This window comes from Dendrobates tinctorius, unplaced genomic scaffold (genome assembly GCF_039654945.1).
Source record: "Dendrobates tinctorius isolate UK_male_01 unplaced genomic scaffold, ASM3965494v1 ptg000032l, whole genome shotgun sequence".
NCBI lineage: Eukaryota > Metazoa > Chordata > Amphibia > Anura > Dendrobatidae > Dendrobates > Dendrobates tinctorius.
Window position 1 is genome coordinate 22,918,326 of NW_027361700.1, and position 19,076 is coordinate 22,937,401.

Here is a 19,076-nt window from a genome sequence, read left to right on the forward strand (position 1 = left end):
AAGTTTGGTATCACCATAATCATAACGACCTGGAAAATCGTGTTTCAGGGTAATTTTTAGAATGAATGCTACAAAAAAAAACACAAAAATCTATGGCGGAACTTTTGTTTTTCTCCCTTTCATCTCACTTGGATTTTTCTTTACCATTTTCCAGTGTGTTGTATGGTAAAATGAATAGTGTCATTCAAAACAACTCTTCCCGCAAAAAAAAAAACCTCATCTAGTTATATTTATGGAAAAATAAAAGTTATGACTCTTGGAAGAAGACGAGAAAAAAAATGTAGATGCGTAAACACATCTCAGTTAACGTATTATTCCAAGAGCCATACATTACGTTTCTGGTAACAGTTTTGGATGAGTACATGCATTTTACCATATAATGTAATGAAAAATGAGGGAATAAAACGGTAAAAAAATATAAAGTCCTTAATTTTTTTTTTATCTTTTGGGTGTTGGGAGGTTGTTTTTACAGTATTCATTCTGCAGTAAAAAATACCTGTAAATATGATTATCCTGGTCATTACAATTGCGCCAATGCTCAACTTAATGTTTTTTGGTTTTTTAATATTTTATTGGAAAAAATAGCATAAAACTTTGTAAAAAAAATAACAAAAATGTGTTTATGTGGTTATTTTCTGACAGACAACTTTTTCATTCTTCATCCATGCAGCTGCAGAGTGCTTGGTTGTTTTGCAAACTTAGCTGAGGTTTTCTATTGATATCATTTCGGGGTGCATATGACGTTTTCATCGCTTTTCATTGTAATCTTGGGGGGTGAAGAGTGGGAACTGAAAAATGGCTATTCTAAGAATTTGATTTCTTAGCATTTAATGTTCCATTAAAATAATTATCTATTTTGATAGAACAGACTTTTCTAGACTCGACCAGCTCAAACAGATTTGTTTTTTAAAACTTCTTTATGTTTTAAGGGTGGTGATTTAATGTTTAGATCGTGTTTTAATATTTTTGACTTTTATTTTTTTAGATAACCTGTACAAAAACAGAATATGAGTCCTTTACAGTCTAATAAGATGTATGTGTTTACCACTTAGAGGCGGAAGAGGGCCCTCCATGCTTCTTGGGCCCATGTGTATATCTGGCCTTGTTTATAGTATTATAATGCAGTACCACACTATATAGAGAAATCGAGGTTCTCCTATGAAGCCCATCCGGTGGCTGAGCTTCACAAGAGGACTAACATAGCAGATACGGGGGGGGGGGGGCCTTCAGCAGGCCCCTGTCTGCCATGGTGACCCATCGGTTGCCCGTGATAGTGTTTAAGGCGGGGGAGATGGGAGCCAGTGCAAAGCGCACCAGCAATTACATCATTTATATATGGATGTCTAAGATTGCGAGCGGCATTTAAATGGTTAAAATGCAAATATCGGAGCCAGCTCATGTCGCTGCAGATATAGGCAGATGCTGATTTTGTATTTTTCTAGAGATGGTGTAACCTCATTTTGATGGAAAGTTTTCTTCCCCAGAAATGGAAGATCCTTGACCAAGTCATCAAAATAATCTGTATAAGACTAGTTTCACACTAGTTTGGCCGAGTTGCGAAGGGCTGCGGACTTCCTCCGTGAAGCTCCACCCACTGCTGCACCTCCTACGGTCAGCTCCGCCTACGTATGCATGCAGCCTGCGTACCTATCTTTAACATTGGGTAAGCAGGCCGTGCGGATGTATGCGGATGCCTCCGCATGCGTCGTTGTGACGATGCGGCGACCTGCGTCGAATGCAACATGCTGCAATTTGTTGCGGTCGCCGCATCGTCAAAACGACGCATGCAGAGGAATCTGCATACATCCGCACGACTTGCATACCCAATGTTAAAGATAGGTACGCAGGCCGCATGCAGACGTAGACAGAGCTGAACGGAGGAGGTGTGGCAGTGGGCGGAGCTTCATGGAGAAAGTTTGCAGCCCTCCGCAGCTCAGTCAAACGCTAGTGTGAAACTAGCCTTACTTATTCATCTGCCACAGTGCAGGTGTAAACTCATTTAATGTACTCTAAAAAGGCATTTAGCACTTTAATAGAAGACAGTATGGAACAGTAATCCAACAAAGCAGTGCACATTTACTAAACCTGTCTAATTTTCAGGCGGTGTAAACGTAGACTACACAGTCTAAAAATGCAGTAAACTTATCGATGAAGCTCATGACAGAAAATAAATCTGTCTAGTGTAACGGTACTCCATCTATAGGTTGGCGCTTAGAATTTGTGCCAAGACTCTAGAGCACCATGCGGTACTTCTGACCACACCCCTGTGATTAGCCACACCTATTTCTGATAGGCCACCCCCCTTTGATTAGTAAGTTGGAACAATATTTCCAAATCCCATAATAAAGCTTAGGCATGGCATTTACGCCCCTTCTACTAAGTGCAGATAAATACTCTCCCAATGGGTCTTTTGTAATCAAGGTAAAATGTACAAAATGGGTCAACCAGTGTCACTGCAATTGAACGTGGTGGTATCTCACAAGTTGAGAGTGGATCTATGTGCTTCATAAAAACTGTTGCATATTGTATAGACAAGACAGATATCTTGAATTTGGCTAGCTGGCAGAAATATAAGAAGGAAAACTGTTCATAGATGCTCAGAGGGCCGTCAATGCTTTGGCAGCTACTCTCCTCCCAAGAGGAAGAGTCAAGTCAGTGATGGCCAGCACAATTTTAGGACTTGAGAGCGTGGACACTTTAACCAATTCAGAGACCTGAGAAGAAAAAAAAAAGTATATATCAATATAAAGTAAAAATAATAAACCAGCAGTATTCCTGAATGGTGGTACGCCAGTCACTATGTGCGGGGAAACCTATGCTATATTTTATAATGAATGGAGCACAAGGAGATTTAACCACTGACCGTCACCACTAAAAACTCAATCCTTACTCACCATGCTGAAAGGCATGAACTGAAGGATCCCCCCTTTGCCTCCCTGCTCCAGGCTCTCCACACATTCCTCCATAAACCACTGCACAAACTGTGTGTGGGCTCCAGCCGTCCGAGCTCCGAGGATGGATGAGATCAATAGGAAGAGGTTGGCTGTGTACAATAAAACGAGTCAGGAAATATATCCTATAGGTCCAAACAGCATATCTGACAAAAGACAGGTACTAGGGAGGAGGGGGGATTAAATACTTTGTTCGAGTCTAACTTCTGGAAAATTTAGGCAGAAATGGAAGTTCTTTGACTCTTATCCAACGCAGTAAGAAATATACTAGCATCATGGTCATCAAAATATTTTGATACATGTCATAATAGGCAGTGTTAAAGGGGCTTTTTCAGAAAGACAAACTCTGTTCATACACTTACGTATCTGCATCATAAAGAGGGGTCCACTGCACAGAACATGTGTTACATGGTTACCTACTCATTTGTTTTCCTTCTAATTTATCTATTATACTTAATAATATTACATAAATGTGTGCTCATATCAGAAATACACTGCTCAAAAAATAAAGGGAACACTAAAATACCACATCCCATATATCACTGAATGAAATATTCTAGTTTATTCATTACACAGTGGAATTCGTTGAGAACAATAAAACATAAAAATGATCAAAGTAAATTAAAATTAATAACCCATGGAGGTCTGGATTTGGAATGATTCTGAAAATCAAAGTGAAAAATCAAATTACAGACTCATGCAACTTCAGTGGAAATGCCTCAAGACAAGGAAATGATGCTCAGTATTGTGTGTGGCCTACACGCGTCTGTATGACCTCCTTACAATGCCTGGGAATGCTCCTGATGTTATCTTGAGGTATCTCCTCCCAGACCTAGATTAAAGCATTAGTCAACTCCTGGACAGTCTGTAGTGCAACATGGCGTTGGTGGATGGAACAAGATATGATGTCCCAGATGTGCTCGATTGGATTCAATGTCTGGGGAAGGGGATGGACAGGCCAAAGATTTAATGCCTTCATCATGTAGGAACTGCTGACACACTTCAGCCACATGACGCCAAGCATTGTCATGCGTCAGAAAGAACCCAGGGCCCAGTGCACCTGCATATGGTCCCACAGTGGGTCTGAGGATCTCATCCCGGTACCTAAAGGCAGTCAGGGTACCTCTGGCTAGCACATGGAGGACTGTGTGGCCCTCAAAGGAATGTCTCCCCATACCAAACCGGTTTTGCTGGAGGATATTGCAGGCAACAGAACGTCCTCCACGGCATCTCCAGAGTCTGTTACATCTGGCTAGTGTGAACCTGATCTTATCTGTGAAGAGCACAGGTCGCCAATGTTGAATCTGCCAATCTTGGCATTTTCTGGCAAATGTCAATTGCCCTGCACAGTGTTGGGCTGTAAGCACAAGACCCACTTGTGAACGTCGGGCCCTCATACCACTCTCATGGAGTCTGTTTCTGGCACTTTGAGCAGACGCTTGGATATTTGTAGCCTGCTGGAGGTCAGTTTGCAGGGCTGTGGTACTGCTCCTCCTCTTCCTCCTTGCACAAAGGAGGAGGTAGCAGTCCTGCTGCTGGGTCATTGACCACTTACAGCCCCCTCCACGTCTCCTGGTGTACTGGCCTGTTTCCTGGTATCTGCTCTAAGCTCTGAACACTGCTGACAGACACAGCTACCCTTCTTGCCACAGCGCATATTGATGTGCAATCTCGGATGAGCTGCACGAGCTGAGCAACTTCTTTGCTTTGTAGACACCGCCTCATGCTACTGTATCATACCTCTGGAGGTGAAAGCAATGACAAAATGCAATAGTGATCAAAACAACAGCCAAAAAGGATGAGGACAGATAAATGGTCTGCGGTCACCACCTGCTTTATAGGGCTTGTCTTGCTACTTGTCCATCATTTCTATCTATGTGTTAAACTTGCACAGTAGCAGGAGTAATTGATTCACAATCGGTATTGCTTCATAACTGGACAGTTTGATTTCACAGAAGTGTGATTGACTTGGAGTTACATTGTGTTGTTTAAATGTTCCCTTTATTTTTTGAGCAGTGTATAATTATATATATCATATACATAGTGCCTTGAAAAAGTATTCATACCCCCATGAACTTTTTCCCATTTTTTCATTTAACACCCATAAAATTACATTTATTTTTGGGGGATTTTAAGTGTTATACCAACAGAGAGTAGCAAGTATTTGTGAAGTGTACAGGAAAAGGATACATGGTTTTGACTCGGCCATTCGCACACATGAACATGCTTTACTGTAAACCATCTAATATATAAAGCTCAATGTGGGTGTGTATGTATGTATGTATGTATGTATGTATGTATGTATGTATGTATGTCCGGGATTGGCATCCGCACTGTCGCAGCTACAGCCACAAAATTTAGCACAGTCACACGTTTGGACCCCGAGAGCGTCATAGGCTATGTTGTGAGGTGAAATTTTAACCCCGCGCGTTACAATTCACCAAACAATTTTACCCCTATCTACATAATGGAGAAAAAGTGTATGTAAAGGCATCTGCACCGTCGTAGCTACAGCCACAAAATTTTGCACAGTCACATGTCTGGACCCCGAGAGCGTCATAGGCTATGTTGTGAGGCGAAATTTTAATCCCGTGCGTTCCAATTCACCAAACAATTTTGCCCCGATCTACATAATGGGGAAAAAGTGAAAGGAAAAGTGTTGGAGGTAAATTGACAGCTGCCAGATGTGAACAAGGGGGACTTACAGAATGAGAGCGATGGCGCCAAACAGTATATACCGTACAGCTGCTAAGGTGGGGCCCTGACATGGGATACTCACCACACACGGGGATATGAACACACACACAAAATGCGCCACACACTAACACGTGCTTCAACACATATACCACCCTCAGCACACATTTCACCACACATACACCAACCTCGCCACATAAAAGTCGAAACACAAAAGTCGCCACTCAAAACTCGCCACGCTGTCCCAGAGCTGTTTAAAAGATGAAAAATGAGCTGTGATTGGTTGCTATCAGCAACAGTTTTCTTTGTAGACAGTTGTGGTAGCTGAGGCCTATTATTCTTATTTCTATGGTGTTATCGTCCTTCAGTAAAGCTGGAAATACATGGATTTTTGTGATAACTCACCGTAAAATCCTTTTCTCCAAGACACTCATTGGGGGACACAGATACTGTGGGTGTATGCTTCTGCCGCTAGGAGGCGGACACTAAGTGAAAAAAAAAAAAAAAAGAGGTTAGCTCGTCCTCCGCCGTATACACCCTCGCCCCTATGGTGGGCGGAAATCAGTTTGGTGCCAAAGCAGTAGGAGGACAACAAAATCAGCCTTAATACAGGTACAGCATGTCCAAAACACCACCCTTATATCAAATAAGTAAATGCCAACAAAACAAGAGCCAACTGACTAATAGGGTGGGTGCTGTGTCCCCCAATGAGCGTCTCGGAGAAAAGGATTTTACGCTGAGTTATCACAAAAATCCATGTTTCTCCTTCGCCTCATTGGGGGACACAGATACTGTGGGACGTCCTAAAGCAGTCCCTGGGTGGGAGATTGACTCACCGATCCAACCTACATGCACCTCTTGTTTAAAGGTGCGCCACCGCTGCTTGGAGAATCCTTCTACCCAGGCTCACATCCGCCGAGGCCTGAGTATGGATATTATAATGTTTGGCAAATGTGTGCAGGCTGGACCAGGTTGCTGCCTTGCAAACCTGTTCCGTCGAAGCCTGGTGCTGAAGCGCCCAAGAGGCGCCCACTGCCCGAGTAGAGTGCGCTCTGATCCCTGCTGGAATCGGCGTGCCTCTAATGCAGTAGGACTCCTGAATAGTCAAACGAATCCATCTGGCTATGGTCGACTTTGAGGCAGCGAGTCCCTTCCTGCGCCCTTCGGGGAGCACGAACAGCGTGTCTGTCTGACGAAAGGGTGCCGTCCTCGACACGTACCTACGGAGAGCTCTTACCAGGTCTAAACGTGTGAAGAGCCTTTTCCACACGGAGCACCGGTGCTGGACAAAATGAAGGCAAGACAACATCTTCATTAATGTGAAAAGAGGACACGACTTTCGGCAGAAAAGGAGGGGCTGGTCTGAGCACCACCTTATCCTTAAGGAAAGTGAGGAACAGGGCTTGGCAGGATAAGGCTGCCAGTTCTGAAACCCGCCTGATGGAAGTGATGGCCACTAGGGACACCACTTTCCAGGAAAGGTACCTCAAGGAGATATCCTGAAGCGGTTCAAATGGAGCTTCCTGCAGAACACTTAGGACCAGGTTAAGGTCCCAAGCGTCCAAAGGCGTCTTATAGGGAGGTACCAAGTGGGAGACTCCCTGGATGAAAGCCTTCACCTGCAGATTGGTAGCAATTCTGCGCTGGAACAGGATGGAGAAGGCCGATATTTGTCTCCTGAGGGAACTTGGGGCTAAGCCCGAGTCTAGGCCCGACTGGAGAAAGGCCAAGTTGTTGGGGATCGAGAACCTTAGCGGAAAAACACCGCGGCCTCGACACCAAGCAAAGAACACCTTCCAGGTGTGGTGGTAAATTCGTGAGGAAGCATGCTTCCGGGCGCTAATCATTGTAGCGACCACCTTGCTCCCGAACCCTGCCTGGGTTAGAATCCAAGATTCAACGGCCATGCCGTCAAACACAGGGCCCCTGAGTTTGGGTGGCAAATCGGCCGTTGAGAAAGTAGATCTGGGCGCTCTGGCAGGCGCCAAGGAACGTCGGCGAGCGGCTGCATTAGATCTACGTACCACACTCGACGGGGCCAGTCTGGGGCCAGCAGAATCGCCGGAACCCCTTCCGTCTTGATCTTCTTGGTGACCCTCGGGAGTAGTGGCAGCGGGGGGGAAATAGATATGGGAGGCGAAACTGGTTCCATGGCAGAACCAACGCGTCCACAGCGATTGCCTGCAGGCCACTGGCTCGAGCGACATATGTGGGCACCTTGGCGTTCACTCTGGACGCCACCAGGTCCACATCCGGGGTTCCCCACAGCTGACAAATCTGCTGAAAAACTTCGGGATGTAGAGACCACTCTCCGGATGTGAGACCCTGCCGGCTGAGAAAGTCTGCCGCCCAATTTTCCACGCCCGGGATGTGGACAGCCGAAATCACCGAGTGGTTTGCTTCGGCCCACCGAAGAACGTGCCCCACCTCGCGCATGGTTGCTCTGCTGCGGTTAATTTATGTAAGCCACCGCCGTGGAGTTGTCCAATTAAACTCGGACGGGGCGGCCTGCTAGAAAGTGATGAAACCTCTGCAGAGCCAGCCAAATTGCCCGTATCTCCAATATGTTGATCGGGAGGTGTGCCTCCTGTGGCGACCACCGTCCCTGGGTTGTATGGTGGCGAAACACCGCTCCCCAGCCGAGGAGACTGGCGACGGTTGTCATTACCAGCCAATGATCTGGGGGGAAAGATTTCCCCTCGGCTAGAGAGGAACTGGTTATCCACCATCCGAGCGACTGCCTGACTTGAGAGGACAGTCGGTACTGCCGATCGAGCATGAAAGGATTCTTGTCCCAGGCTGACAAGAGGGCGCGCTGCAGGGGGCGAAGAAAGAACTGGGCGAATAGTATCGCTTCCATTGCTGCCACCATTTTCCCTAGAATCATCATCCCGGATCGGATGGTACGAGGGACTGGCTGGCGAATTGTCCGGACTCCCTGCCGGAGAGCTAGCGCCTTTTCCTGAGGGAGAATTACCAACCCTCGGCAAGTGTCGAAGATCATTCCTAGGAAGGAGATCCTCTGAGCTGGCACAAGGGATGACTTCTTCACATTGACCAACCATCCTAAGCGGGCAAGAGTATCTAGCGTGATGTTGACATTTTCCTCGCGTGCTCGTATTGACGGGCCCTTGACCAAGAGGTCATCCAGATAAGGCAAGACGACTATGCCTCGAGAATGCAGTATGGCCATGACAACTGCCATAACCTTTGTGAACACTCTGGGAGCCGTGGCTAGCCCGAAGGGTAGCGCTACGAACTGAAAATGTTGATCGCTGATGGCGAAGCGTAGAAACCTCTGATGAGGAGGAAAAATGGGAATATGCAGATATGCGTCCTGGATGTCTATTGAGACCAAGTATTTTCCCTGCTCCATGGCCGATATGACTGAACGGAGAGACTTCATTCGGAAATGTCTGATCCTGATGAATTTGTTCAGAAGCTTCAGCTCCAAAACAGGCCTGACAGACCCGTCCTTTTTGGGAACCGCAAAAAGGTTGGAATAGAACCCCAGAGCCCCTTCGTGTTCCGGCACTGGAACAATGACTCCATTGTGCTGGAGCGATTTGATGGCTCCCAATAGAGCCCTTGCCTGGGAATCCACCCTGGGAAGCCGGGAAAGAAAAAACCATCTTGGAGGGTATCTGACAAATTCTATTTTGTAACCTGAGGCCACCAATTCCTTTACCCATGCGTCGTGAGCGCCATTGACCCAGACGTGGTGAAACCAGAGTGGGCGGCCGCCCACCTTGCTGGTGTCGTCTAGTAAAGGCCTCGAGTCATTTGGCCGATGATCTTTGGGATCTGGATCCCCTCGATCTGGGCTGCTGAGTACGCATTCTCCCCAATGGGTTGGCTCTATATGAGACCTGCGGCTCCCTATCCTGGATGGGGCTGCCTGAGGTGGCGGAATTGGCCGCTGTAGTCCATCCGGGGTTGCGAAAGGCCCGAAAACGTGCCTGAAACGGGTGACGAAAAAACATTTTGACCTTTTGTTGAGGGAGAAAACCGCTCTTCCCTCCTGTGGAGTTGGAGATAAGTTGATCCAACTATTCCCCAAATAGGCGGCCGCACTGATAAGGCAGGGAAGCCAAGGACTTCTTAGAAGTAGAATCGGTTTGCCATGTCCTTAACCATAGGGCTCTTCTGATAGAAATTGCATTAGCGGCAGCAAGTGCCGAGCAATTGGCCGCATCCAAAGACGCATTGATTACACAGTCTCCGGCCATCGCCATCTGACCTGCGACCTCCGAAATCTCTGCAGGTAGATCCTGCGTGACCTTGTTTAATGTTTCTGACCATGATATCATGCTGCGAACGAGGGAGCGAGTGCTGACCCTGACGCCTCATATACTGAGCGAGCTAAGCTCTCTATAATGCGATCCGTGGGATCCTTAATCGAGGAAACACTAGGGACGGATAGCAGGGTCTTAGTGTCTAGGCGTGAAACCGGAGGATCCACCATCGGGGATTCCATCCATTTTTTACAGAGGTCCGGCGCAAACGGATACCTTGTTTCGAGTGCCCTTTGACCCGAGAAACGCCTGTCTGGACGTTCTCTGTGCCGCTGCACTATGTCCTCAAACTCCGGGTGAGAGGAAAAAATTCTGTGCGGGCGCTTCACTCGCTTACATGCCACTTTATGCCCCGTAGCCGCTGCGGGATCATCCTCAATCCCCAAGGTCTGATTTACGGCTTCTATGAGGCTGTCCACTGTTTCACGTGACCCTGGAGTGTACAGGTCAAGGGGCTCGTCTGAGTCGCAATCTGAGGTCTGCTCGCTATCAACCACTGGTGACGGGGAGCGAGAAGCAGAGCTTACGGATGCCAAGGCACCGGATGGACTGGGCGACACCGTGTGGATTAATTTCCTCTGGGTCTGCCTGGAGTGAGAGCGACCCCTGCAGGCCGGAAGCTCTTGTGAGGTGGAGGTTCCCTCTAAGGCTGGCGAACCATTGTCCCTGCCCCTATCTGGGGCTTGAATGGACTCTCGTAAGCGACACCATAGACTGTGACAGTGATAGGGCCCACTCCGGGGGATTCGACACATTGGTCACAGTCGCAGGGGAGGGCTCCTGGGCGCGTTCGGATTCGCAGGCTTCGCATAATCACTTGCTCTGCGCCCGCGGAAACGCAGCCCGACAAGAGATGCATGCAGCGTAAAAGAACGTGTGCGTCTTTGCTTTTTCGGACATGCTGTATCTGTCCGCTGCTGGGGAGGAGGGAGGAGGTAGCACCTCAGTTCCCCTATAGCGTGGCCTCTTGGGCAGCCTTTCCCCAGTCCTGCGCCCCCCCGTCCTGGATGCTTCCACCTTCAAATCGCCCGCCACCAGCTGTGGGAATGAGTCACCAGCATGTAAAAACCGCTCAAGGGGCGGAACATCCATTCTGCGGCCAAGCCGCTCTCCGAAGCCGGGGCCTAAATTTCTTTGCCGTCGCCCAGTGCGGGGCAGGCCGCCGGAAATGACGCGCGGCCCAGAGGCGGGACTTCCGGCCGCGGCCTAGCTCCGGCTAAAGCCGCGGCCTCAATTTTTCCCCTACCTGACCGGGGAAGGGGGGGCGCGGTTCCATGGCGTTACTAACCGGCGCCGCCGCCTGACGGATCCAGCCACTCTTGCCTTGCCTGGTGGCTTCCACAGGCTGGGGGCTCCAGCCCTCGGATCTTTTCAGGAGCCCTCCCAGACCCTCTCCTCACCGATGATCCTCTTCAGCCTGAGCGCAGGTATATGAGGGGGTCTCGATAAAAGATAGGACGGTGCAGGCACCCTAGCTCCATCTAACCCCTTCAGGGGGTGAGGAGAGGGACCGTCCGCCACCTTGCAGCACCACAGTCTAAGCATTGGTGGAGCAGTGGGGGGGCGCACGGACTAGTCTTGTGCCTCTGTACAGCCCATGGTTTCAATACCTAGGGGTGGTCAGGTCTAAGTCCGGCATTGTGTCCCACGACGCGGGAGAGGATACGTGGAGGGACACTCGCACGTGCTTGCCCGTTGTTGGTTTGGGGAAATCAGACCCTTTCAATAGGATCCGTTGCCCCTGTCTTATCTTCATAGAAAAAAAAAAAAGTCTGGGGAAAACGGCCCAGATATGTCCCACGGTGCGGGAGAGGATACATGGAGGCGATACTCAACATGTGCTCGCTCGTTGATGGTTTGGGGAGATTGGACCCTTTCAATAGGGTCCGTCGCCCCTGTCTTATCTTCACAGAAAAAAAAGTTAAAAAGAAAAGAAAAAAAAGTCTGGAGCAAACCAGACATGTGTGCCTCCAAAGGACAATAAGCAAAAAACTGATTGCCGCCCGCAATAGGGGCGAGGGTGTATACGGCGGAGGAGGAGCTAACCTCTTTTTTTTTTCACTTAGTGTCAGCCTCCTAGCGGCAGAAGCATACACCCACAGTATCTGTGTCCCCCAATGAGGCGAAGGAGAAAAAACAATTTATTACCATGCCAACACAGACCACACTCACACAGACTGCAGGGGGAGCCCAGTATCACACAGGATAGGATTAGATACACGGCTCAGCAGTCAGTATCACACAGGATAGGATTAGATACACAGCTCAGCAGTCAGTATCACACAGGATAGGAATAGATACATGGCTCAGCAGTCAGTATCACACAGGAGAGGATTAGACACATGGCTCAGCAGGCAGTATCAAACAGGAGAGGATTAGATACACAGCTCAGCAGTCAGTATCACACAGGATAGGATTAGATGCACGGTTTATATGTGCAATATAATCATTATAATTTGTTATAACTAACCACAGTTGGTTACTATGCCCAGGCAACGCCAGGCTCTTCAGCTAGTTCCATATAATCATGTTAATGATAGACTGAGGATGAAGTCAGACCGATATTAAAACGTGATCACTGTAATAAACGTTGACTGTTTTCTACAGCTCATCCTTGTCTTCACTGTGACAGCGTACACCACATTTTTTTTCTTTTCTTATTGTTTGCTTCGCAATTACAGCTTTGGCACTATGTTTAGGGTGGTTGTCTAGCTGCAAGGTGAAGCTACATCAGTCTCAAAAGAAAAGCATCCTCACAACATTATGCTGCTACCACTATATTTGATGGTGGGGATAGTGTTTTCAAGGTGATGTGCAATGTTAATTTTCCGCCACACAGTGTTTTGCATTTAGCCCAAAATTTATATTTTGATCTCATCTGACCACAGCACCTTCCTCCACATTCTAGCTGTGTCCCCTACATGGCTTTTTGCAAATGCGACTTCTTATGGCTTGCTTTAAAAAAAGGCTTTCTTTTTGTCACTCTTCCATAAGAGCCAGATTTGTGGAGCATACGTCCAAGAGCGCAGTTAGATGGTGGTATAAGACGGATAACGATAGTATTGCAATACTCAAACTGTTTGTTGGCTATCCTGACCACAGAGTGACAACTGCATAGAAATACATGAAGCTGTCATGCTTGAGTCAGGAGAGCTGCCAGCCAATCTAAGCATTGCGATACGATAGTCGTCCGTGTTATAACGTATTCTGATTGCACCCTAATAGTTGTCCTGAGGACAGATTCTCCCATCTGAGGTGTGAATCTCAGCAGCTTCTTCAGAGGGACCATGGGCCTCATGGCTGCACTTCTCTAATTAATGCTCTCCTTTGCTTGGGTTGTCGGTTTAGGTGGACGGCTATGTCTTGAGAGATTTTTGGTTGTGCCATACTCCTTCCATTTTTGCATGATGGATTGAACAGCACTCTGTGAGATGTTCAAGAGCTTGGGTTATTTTTTTTTTTTTTTTTTTATAACATAAGTCTGCATTACTCTTCTCCATGTTATCCCCGACTTATCTGGTGTGTTCCTTGGTTTTCATGATGTGGTTTGATCCCTAATGTTCTCAAAGAAACCTCTGAGGCCTTCACAGAAAACCTGTAGTTATATGGAGAATAAATTACACACAGGTGGACGCAATTTACTAATTATGTGACTTCTGGAGGCAATTGGTCACTTAGGATTTTATTGAGAGCCATCAGACTACAGGGGTTAAATATAAATGGAAGGCACAATTTTTAAAATATTGGAAAAAACATGCATCATTTCCTTTACACTTCACTAATACTTGCTACTTTGTTTTGGTATGTCACATAAAATCTCAATAAAATACATTTAAGTTTGTAAATGTAACGTGAAAGGGAATATGTGGAAATGGTCACAGGGTACGAATACTTTTTCAATGAACTAATATGTACATATATACATACACAGAGATACTATGTAACCCAAATCTATCAAGCATATAAATTGTAAACTTTTTTTTTAGGAAGAAAAATATATTTTTCTTCATAAAAGAAAGTTTACAATTTATATGCTTGATAGATTTGGGTTATGTAGTAGTTTTTGGCCCGAAAACTGTATGAGTAATTGTTCACTTGCAAATTAGGAAATCCCATGTCACTAGGATTATGGAGAATGTATTTCCCCATACAACAGATGGCATCATAGACTGTGGTTTACAGTGGAACATCTATATGGATGGAGAAACAGTAATCCTAAGAAATTTAAGAGTATAACTCACTAACACATGAATTTAATTCTACTGTGTCTGCACTCACGGATTAACACTACATAGCTCCGCTTCCTAAGGGGCTGACAATCAGAGTGGTTTGTATAAGGTAAAGGAGGTATCCAGCTCATGTAAATAAAGCCTAACCATGGCATAGTGGAAAGAGTTCTAAAGTACTTTCATGCAGAAAATTAGAAAGTGATTATAAAAATATGCAAATTTACAATTTATTTGGTATTAAAAATACCTCATTTTCAAAAACAGAGAGATTTTTTAATTGTATTGCTGACGGTTCGTTGCCTTGTTTACCGGCCACCTCTTTCCAAAAGAATCTGTAGGCGCGGGGCACTGCAGCCGGCCGGATCATTGGAGTGCATGGTTAGCAAAGCTGCCTCATAGCAGCATAGGGGGGACGCGGTACAGCAATGCTACTGGTCTGAACTGTCAGAAAGCAGGGACCTCCTGGTGAAAAATCATGGCACAACGCCTTGAAATTTCACAATATTTTTAAGATTTCTCCTTGCTGCAAGTGATAAAGATTTGTACAGATGTAAAGGGTATCATTGTCACTCACAGTTTGCAGAGTCCACATAGTAATATGGCAGAACTTACCTAGCACCCTGTTTAGTGGCTCTTTAGAGCTGATGTTATGGATCTGCGAAGCAGAAAGAGAGCTGTTCATGGGACGATCTACTGTTGGAAGCAAAAAAACCATGAATATCTTTAGCATGGCAGCACTTACGGCAAATCTAGTAACTCAGACGTACCATCCTCCTTATAGATAAAAGAAACTGGATGAACTCCCATGTGAATAGAAGCAGCCAAAGGACAAGATGTGTTGGAACCCAATATGCCTGATCCTTTAACCCTCTCGTTCACCTAAACAGAGGTATACCGGCCTAGTTTTCTTCCGCATTGGGAGGGGAGGGTGGTAATGTCAAGTCTACTGATATCTGCCGGGAGGGATGCAAACTTGGTAGGTATTATGTACTTGTTCAGGCACACTATATCTGCCAAACGTGCATATTGGCAGGTGATCCCCAGCTCCCAAAGTAGAAGGCGACGACCCCGAATACCCCTTTAACATCTGATATTGCGCGGAAAAAAATATCAGACATGTCGGCTTTCAACATTGCCAATCCTTGGACTACCGGGAGACTAAACCTCAGTCAGATGTGTATAAATGGTAAGAGTTCATACCTTTTACTTTTCTCAACACTGAAATACGTATGGCGGAACATGCTGTTTTTTGAAAGAATCAGGAGAGACCATGGATGCAAGTTGTGAATCTGAATTAGATCAGTAGGATTTAGGAGCCAACCAGAGCAATCAAGGAGTCAAATAGTATAGATCAGTAGTGTATATCTAATATATAAAGCTCAATGTGGGTGTGTATGTATGTGTGTATGTCCGGAATTGGCATCCGCACCGTCGCAGCTACAGCCATAAAATTTGGCACAGTCACACGTCTGGACCCCGAGAGCGTCATAGGCTATGATGAGGCGAAATTTTAACCCCGTGCGTTCCAATTCACCAAACAATTTTGCCCCTATCTACATAATGGGGAAAAAGTGAAAGGAAAAGTGTTGGAGGTAAATTGACAGCTGCCAGATGTGAACAAGGGGGACTTACAGAATGAGAGCGATGGCGCCAAACAGTATATACCGTACAGTTGCTAAGGTGGGGCCCTGACATGGGATACTCACCACACACGGGGATATGAACACACACACAAAATGCGCCACACACTACCACGTGCTTCAACACATATACCACCCTCAGCACACGTCACCACACATACACCAACCTCGCCACATAAAAGTCGAAACACAAAAGTCGCCACTCAAAACTCGCCACACTGTCCCAGAGCTGTTTAAAAGATGAAAAATGAGCTGTGATTGGTTGCTATCAGCAACAGTTTTCTTTGTAGACAGTTGTGGTAGCTGAGGCCAATTATTCTTATCATTTCTATGGTGTTATCGTCCTTCTGTAAAGCTGGAAATAACACAATTTATTACCGTGCAAACACAGACCACCCTCTGACACAGACTGCAGGGGGAGCCCAGTATCACACAGGATAGGATTAGATACACGGCTCAGCAGTCAGTATCACACAGGATAGGAATAGATACACAGCTCAGCAGACAGTATCACATAGGATAGGATTAGATACGCAGCTCAGCATACATCACACAGAATAGTATTAGATACACGGCTCAGCAGACAGTATCACATAGAATAGGATTAGATACACGGCTCAGCAGTCAGTATCACACAGGATAGGAATAGATACACAGCTCAGCAGACAGTATCACATAGGATAGGATTAGATACGCAGCTCAGCACACATCACACAGAATAGTATTAGATACACGGCTCAGCAGACAGTATCACACAGGATAGGATTAGATGCACGGTCTATATATATATAAATATACTTAGCTGGCAACCACAACAACTACCAGGCACTTGAGATCAATGACTACTGACAGGCGCATAGGTGGCGAAAGTGAACTGTCTGTACAAAAACATTAGCGAAATCTGAATCAATATGAGGAAGCTCCCATTCAGGGACATCAAGTTATCAAAACGGATGGTGGATATAATGACGGTCTCTCTCACTTTGGAGGACCAGACGTATTTTTGCATTACATGGAAATCCTCAATTATTTCACTAAGAATTATGTAATGTTTAATTTCGCCTTCGGAGGCACTGCAGGGAATTGGAACACTTGCTGGAACCTACTGCTCTGAAACGTGGAATACCAGATCATCTTCTTATTTCCAGGGGACCGTTCTCACAAAAATATACTAACATCACAGTACTACTAATAAACTTGTACACAAGTTTTAGCAGAAATGCTCTGATTATGTTCCTCATCTGATACAAAATATACGCAGGGAAAAGGTGAGCATCTCAGAACAAAGGAAGTTTTGAACTGCAAGATTCCAAAATTACAGCACCCAGCATCCAAAACACTGAAGTCATCTGGCCAATACTAAATTATTTGGCCACCGGATGCAAAAGGAGAGTCATTGTTACTTCTGACACAGCAACAAGCACTTGGCCGCAGAGTAACCTGCTGACCATGAATAACTGAGAAAGGAGAAGGAAGAGTTTTACAAGTGACGGAAAGGAAGTTGTTAGAATACTATTTTATTCCTAATGTTTCAGCAAGTCATGTCTGTGGTTGTAAAGAACTTCACTGTATTATTTTCAGGTTTCCCAATTCTTACATACTTACCCTGAATGTACAATGTTATTGGAAAATCAGTAATAATGAGTACAGTGACATGACGTAGGCATGAGTGTACAGAGAAAAGGGAAAAAAAAAGATGCACATAATAATTTTTAATAATAATAATAATTTTTATTTATATAGCGCCAACATATTCCGCAGCACATGAAACGTTTATTTCTTATTTTGTATTATGGGGGTTGCCCGGTACTTCTATATTGCTGGCCATATCCTTAGGATAGTTTATCAATACAAAAATCGGTGGGGGTGCAACACCCAGCCGCCCCACCGGTAGAGTTGAGCGAATCCGAATTTGCCATATTCGTGCCATATTGGTACCCTAATCGTGCCGAATGTATGTTTGATGATCAATTCCGAACATATTCGGTAATTTCTACTCCCGTTGACTTATGACGTTCGGCTAAATTCTTCGAATATTGCAAAAACAATATTCGTTGTCGATTGTATACGGAACCGAATCCGAACAAATTCACTCAACTGTACCCACCGGTCAACTGCCCCTGGTGCCTGCCCGATGCGATCAGATATGGAGCGGAACAGAATGCTCTATCAACTATACAGTAGCCAAAGTGGGTACTGCAGATCCACCATTATTTATAGAATCATAGCATGTTAGAGTTGAAAGGGACCTTAAAGGTCATTGAGTCTCACCTCTACTCAATGCATCTCAGACAGATGTCTGACCAGCCTCTGTTTGAAGACTTCCATTGAAGGAGAACTCACCACCTCTTGTGGCAGCCTCTTCCACCCATTGATCATCCTCACTGTTAAAAACTTTTTTCTAATATCTAATTTGTATCTTCTCCCTTTCAGTTTCATTCCATTGAGTCTCATGTTTCCATTTGTAAATGAGAATAAGGATGATCCCTCTACACTGTGACATCCCTTGGGATTTTTGTAGACCTCTATTGTCTCCTCTTGGCCTTCTTTTTTGCAAGCTAAACATTCCCAGATCCTTTAACCGTTCCTAGTAGGGCATACTTTGCTGTCCACTCACCATCCTGATAACTCTTCTCTGAACTTGCTCCAGTTTTTCAACGTCTTTTTTAAAATGTGGTGCCCAGAACGGACACATAATATCAGATGAAGTCTGACCAAGGAGGAGTAGAAGGGGATATTTATTTCACGAGATCTAGACTCTATGCTTCTCTTAATACATCCCAGAACTGTGTTTGCCTTTTTTGATGCTGCATCACACTGTTGATTCATGTGCAGTGTGTGATATAGTCTTTTTCACATGTGCTGTTGCTTAGTTCTATTCCTCCCATTCTGTAAATGTCATTTTCGTTTTTCTTGCCCAAATGTAGAATCTTTCATTTCTCTGTTTAATACCACTCTATTAGTCACTGCCCATTGTTCAAGCTTATCTAGATCCTTATGAATCCTTTCACTGTGATCTCTAGTGTTAGCTATCCCTCCTAGCTTTGCATCCTCTGTAAATTTGATAAGTTCAGTCTCCTTATCTTGATCATTTATAAAAATGTTGAACAACACACTGGGGCCAGGACAAAGCCATGTAGCACCCCACTTGAAACACTCTTCCAATTGAATCTTCAACCATTTATTACCATTCTTTGAGTATGAACACTGAGCCAATTATGAATCAAACTAACCTTAGCCTTGTCAATCCCATACTTGGTCGACATA

General features: G+C 45.4%; 1 protein-coding gene across 4 annotated transcripts in view; it reads right to left on the reverse strand.

Annotated features, from left to right (window-relative positions):
* Window positions 1-2,016: 2,016 nt before the first annotated feature.
* MED24 (mediator complex subunit 24) overlaps window positions 2,017-19,076 on the reverse strand; it is a 127,469-nt gene continuing 110,409 nt past the window's right edge. For 3 of the 4 annotated variants that reach the window (XM_073572600.1, XM_073572598.1, XM_073572599.1), the window contains exons 24-26: window positions 14,782-14,862; window positions 2,895-3,043; window positions 2,017-2,714 (exon numbers count right to left, since the gene is read on the reverse strand). In XM_073572600.1, coding sequence (XP_073428701.1) covers window positions 2,598-2,714; window positions 2,895-3,043; window positions 14,782-14,862 — 347 coding nt within the window. In that variant the 3' untranslated portion in view covers window positions 2,017-2,597. Of the gene's footprint in view, window positions 2,715-2,894; window positions 3,044-6,050; window positions 6,131-14,781; window positions 14,863-19,076 lie in introns of those variants that run through there. The other variant, XR_012231600.1, reaches the window with a different exon arrangement.